Source organism: Arvicola amphibius, chromosome 11 (assembly GCF_903992535.2).
Source record: "Arvicola amphibius chromosome 11, mArvAmp1.2, whole genome shotgun sequence".
Taxonomy (NCBI): Eukaryota; Metazoa; Chordata; class Mammalia; order Rodentia; family Cricetidae; genus Arvicola; species Arvicola amphibius.
The window spans coordinates 90,553,892-90,558,637 of record NC_052057.2 but is presented as its reverse complement, the minus strand read 5'-3'; the positions used below and the strand labels follow the sequence as shown (position 1 = coordinate 90,558,637).

Sequence of the window (4,746 nt, the reverse complement as noted above, 5' to 3'; positions counted from 1 at the left end):
TCTATGTGAGCAATTCTTACATCTCAGTAATTAAATACAACCCAAATAAAAGTGGGCAAAATATTTTAATATAAAATGTATCAAAGAATTTTTTATAAATAGCCAATAAACTCTAGCTCGGAGAACACAAGGAGATGCAATTTCCTATCCACTAGCACAGTAGAAATATAAAAAACAACACCTGAGCTGTAGAACACTTGATTCTGCTACTGGGAGTGCCCAATAACATAAGTATTTGGAGGGAAGATTCCTTTCTCTGACCCATTTTCAAATAATGTTCATAATCACAAGTGAGAAAATGTATTACATCCTGTTTCCATGTGAATAAATTTAAGACTTCAGTTTTATTATGTATTGGTTGCTCGGTATGTCAGTGTGTGGCTGAAGGACACTTCATGGACTTAGCTTGCTCTGCTATAATTTCTAGTTTCCCTCTTCTAAAGACAATCCAGTAGGATGTGCACACACACTTAATTATTTCATAAATATGCCTTTCTAGCTGTAGAATATATGAGTCAGAAGGATAAACATGTTAAATGTACATATATTTAAACTTGAAATAATATTAATATTATTTAATTAATTAATTAATATTATTGTATTTGAATTTCAGTTTATACTTCTGAAACTAGTATGTGAACACTCGTTTCCTTCACCTTGCTAATTCTTGGGTAAAACTAAATGAACCAATTTTATTAACCTAAAATCAAAACATGATATAGTTGTAATTTTAAGCAATTTTCATCTCCTTGCTTACTATTGAAATTAATTGTCTTTGCTTGTCTTTATTGACAGTGTTCAGATTTTATTATATTCATTGCCTAATTTTTGGCTGGTATTTGCTGTTATTCCTGATGAACAACTCTTGATCATTTATTACTGCCTTCTCATAGGAGTTCAATTTATATTCTCAAGGTTAGAAGCTGTGTGTGTGTGTATTTGTGTGTGTGTGCATATTTGTTTGATACACCAATATATTACAAATCCATATATTTTTTCATTCCTAGATTCTAATGTCATTCATAAAAATGTTTAAGTCTAACAAAACTGAATTTTATTCTAGGCATATATGTATATCTCCAGTTACTTATATTTTTTTCTCAGTGCATTTTAAACATCAATAACAGAAAGTTACTTTCAAATAGGTTTCAAAGTAGTTCCTTAGTTAGTGTTCATATTTTACATAAATATCACATGGTCTCATAATTTCACATATTTTATGGTAGTATTATCACTCATAGTTTTATTGGTTCTGATTGGATTACCATGTGTGTTTGTCATGAAAGCATAATTTTATAGTGTATTACTGACATGGTATGAAATATAATATATAATAACATATAACTGAGCACTGACAATTACAATTCTAATTTCCCTCTGTAGCAAAAAAAAACTAGAAAAATTAAATCTTACAAAATACATAGAACTTATGCCAATTTTTAAACTCTCCTGAAGAATCAAATAAAATTTACTTAAAATGTGTATACATACTGGCTCAATATTTCAACTTTTTAATTAATGTTTAAGTACAAAATATTTTTGTGATGGGTCTTTATTGAAAATATGTTTATAACATTTACTTTTACTCTAAATATAGTTCGCTTAGTGAGTTGAATTTGGTCTCATCTGTAGGATTTAGTACCTGCCATAGTAGTTCTGAAAATTGCTTGTCAAGTTTTCTAAGAAATTTTATTATTCAGTAATGCTGTTGAGGGAAAGGTGCCTTACAATATTTATTTATTTATTCTGTAACGTGCTAATTTTCTTGCTGTTTGGTGTATTAAAAATTTTGTTTTCTTACAACTGTATCTTCCCTATCGTAGATATTTAAGGTAGCATCATAAAAGCAATACTTTTATTGTCGTCACAGTGGTTTATCAAGCACGTGTCATCCCTGTAGGAAACACAATGGCAGAATGGTAAGACAGGAAAACATGTCTCCCCCAAATAAGCAAGTTGGCTCAGTCAAGATTCATTGAACTCTGACAGAGGACTGCCTTAAAATTAAAAGCTACTTTTAATAAAGTATATACATGTGAAGAAAAAGTTCTCATCACCTTGCAGTAGATGTTAACAACAATGCCTGTTGTTGAAACTTCCATTAGCTTCATTTATAATAGAGGATAATCTATTTCCCAAAAAGTAGAGATGCAGACACTCATTCACACAGAACTAGTGTCCACTTAACCACTGACCTCTTTCTTTTCTTTTGAGTTGTAAAATTAAGGGCTTTTGTATATAATGCACACACACACACGTTTGTGTGTGTGTGCATGCTATTTTTCTTAGTCTATGCCAGACACTAAACTTGTCTCTAGAGTTTTCCAGTCCCAAATCGGTCATGCTAACTCTTAGGAGCTCTCACGGCTATCATCTCCATTGGCCCCACTTAGTATGCAAAACCACGTAATTATAGAGATGAAATAAATTGCTCCAAATCATGTAGCCAATATGGGAACCCTTCTGGTTGTCACCAAATCTAGAATCTTTGTTTCATAACTTGGTTCCTTAATTATGCACCTTTCCGTGCCTCTGTCCTAACCTGTCCTTCTCACCTTCTTCCCCCTGTCCATGCAGGCCCGTAACCAAGGTGTAGACTAAGAAGTGGAGCCATGCTTCAAACGGCCATTCCATGCTGGCAGCCGTTCCTGGGTCTGGCTATGGTGTTCCTCCTCGTGGGATCCACCATCGGCTGTCCTGCTCGCTGTGAGTGCTCCGCCCAGAACAAATCTGTTAGCTGCCACAGAAGACGTTTGATTGCCATCCCAGAAGGCATTCCCATTGAGACCAAAATCTTGGACCTCAGCAAAAACAGATTAAAAAGCGTAAACCCTGAAGAATTCATATCATATCCTCTCCTGGAGGAGATAGACTTGAGCGACAACATCATCGCCAATGTGGAGCCCGGGGCTTTTAATAACCTCTTTAACCTACGATCCCTCCGCCTGAAAGGCAATCGCCTTAAGTTGGTACCCTTGGGAGTATTCACAGGACTGTCCAACCTCACCAAACTTGACATTAGTGAGAATAAGATTGTTATTTTGCTGGACTACATGTTCCAGGATCTACATAACCTGAAGTCTCTAGAAGTGGGGGACAATGATTTGGTTTATATATCACACAGGGCCTTTAGCGGACTACTTAGCTTGGAGCAGCTCACCCTGGAGAAGTGCAACTTAACAGCAGTACCAACAGAAGCCCTTTCCCACCTCCGCAGCCTCATCACCTTGCATCTGAAGCATCTTAACATCAACAATATGCCCGTGTATGCCTTTAAAAAATTGTTCCACCTGAAACACCTAGAGATCGACTATTGGCCTTTGCTCGACATGATGCCAGCCAATAGCCTCTATGGTCTCAACCTCACCTCCCTCTCCATCACTAACACCAACCTGTCCACTGTCCCCTTCCTCGCCTTTAAACACCTGGTGTACCTGACCCACCTTAACCTCTCCTACAATCCCATCAGCACTATCGAAGCAGGCATGTTCTCTGACCTGATCCGCCTACAGGAGCTTCATATAGTGGGGGCCCAACTGCGCACCATTGAGCCTCACTCCTTCCAAGGGCTCCGCTTCCTCCGTGTGCTCAATGTATCTCAGAACCTGCTGGAAACATTGGAAGAGAATGTCTTCTCCTCCCCTAGGGCTTTGGAGGTCCTGAGCATTAACAACAACCCACTAGCCTGCGACTGTCGACTCCTCTGGCTCCTACAGCGACAACCCACCCTACAGTTTGGGGGCCAGCAGCCCATGTGTGCCGGGCCAGACACCATTCGTGAGAGGTCATTTAAGGATTTCCATAGCACCGCTCTTTCTTTCTACTTTACCTGCAAAAAGCCCAAAATCCGTGAAAAGAAGTTACAGCACCTCCTAGTGGACGAAGGACAGACAGTCCAGCTGGAGTGCAGTGCTGACGGAGACCCACAGCCCGTGATTTCCTGGGTGACACCCCGAAGGCGTTTCATCACAGCCAAATCCAATGGAAGGGCCACTGTGTTGGGTGATGGCACCCTGGAAATCCGTTTTGCCCAGGATCAAGACAGTGGGTTGTATGTTTGCATTGCTAGCAACGCTGCCGGGAACGACACCTACACAGCCTCCCTCACTGTGAAGGGATTCACTTCAGACCGCTTCCTTTACGCAAACAGGACCCCTATGTACATGACCGACTCCAATGACACGGTCTCCAACGGCACTAATGCCAACACTTTTTCCCTGGACCTTAAAACAATACTGGTATCTACAGCCATGGGCTGTTTCACATTCCTGGGAGTGGTTTTATTTTGTTTTCTCCTCCTTTTTGTGTGGAGCCGAGGAAAAGGCAAGCACAAAAACAGCATTGACCTCGAGTATGTGCCCCGAAAAAACAACGGTGCTGTTGTCGAAGGGGAGGTGGCTGGACCCAGGAGGTTCAACATGAAAATGATATAGGGCCCACCACACACCCTACTGTCTTGTGTCACTGTTGGTAATGAGTAAGACGTCTGACGTAGTGAACCGCGAGGTTATCAGGCAGCTTCGTGCAGCTGCCCCTGTGTCAAAGCAGGGTTCATGGAAGCAGGAGGACTCCTTACGGATACTGGCCGGTTAGAGGCAGGCAGGCATGTGTCCCAGCCCTTCACACAATGGGATACTAATTGTTTGCGTTGCAAATATTGGCATTCTGGGGATCTCAGTAACGAACCTGAACCTTTGGCTCATGCTGATGGACAACAATTCAACATTTTCTACCACTGCAAAAACA

General features: G+C 40.2%; 1 protein-coding gene across 1 annotated transcript; it reads left to right on the top strand.

The window, feature by feature from the left end:
* Window positions 1–2,612: 2,612 nt before the first annotated feature.
* Lingo2 (leucine rich repeat and Ig domain containing 2) lies at window positions 2,613–4,433 on the top strand. The gene has a single exon (XM_038348267.1). It carries the CDS (start codon window positions 2,613–2,615, stop codon window positions 4,431–4,433), a length of 1,821 nt encoding a protein of 606 aa, XP_038204195.1.
* The last annotated feature ends 313 nt before the right edge of the window (window positions 4,434–4,746 follow it).

What these genes read in the sequence shown, in the direction of transcription:
- Lingo2 (XM_038348267.1), top strand. Translation starts at nt 2,613, where the DNA reads ATGCTTCAAACGGCCATTCCATGCTGGCAGCCGTTCCTGGGTCTGGCT.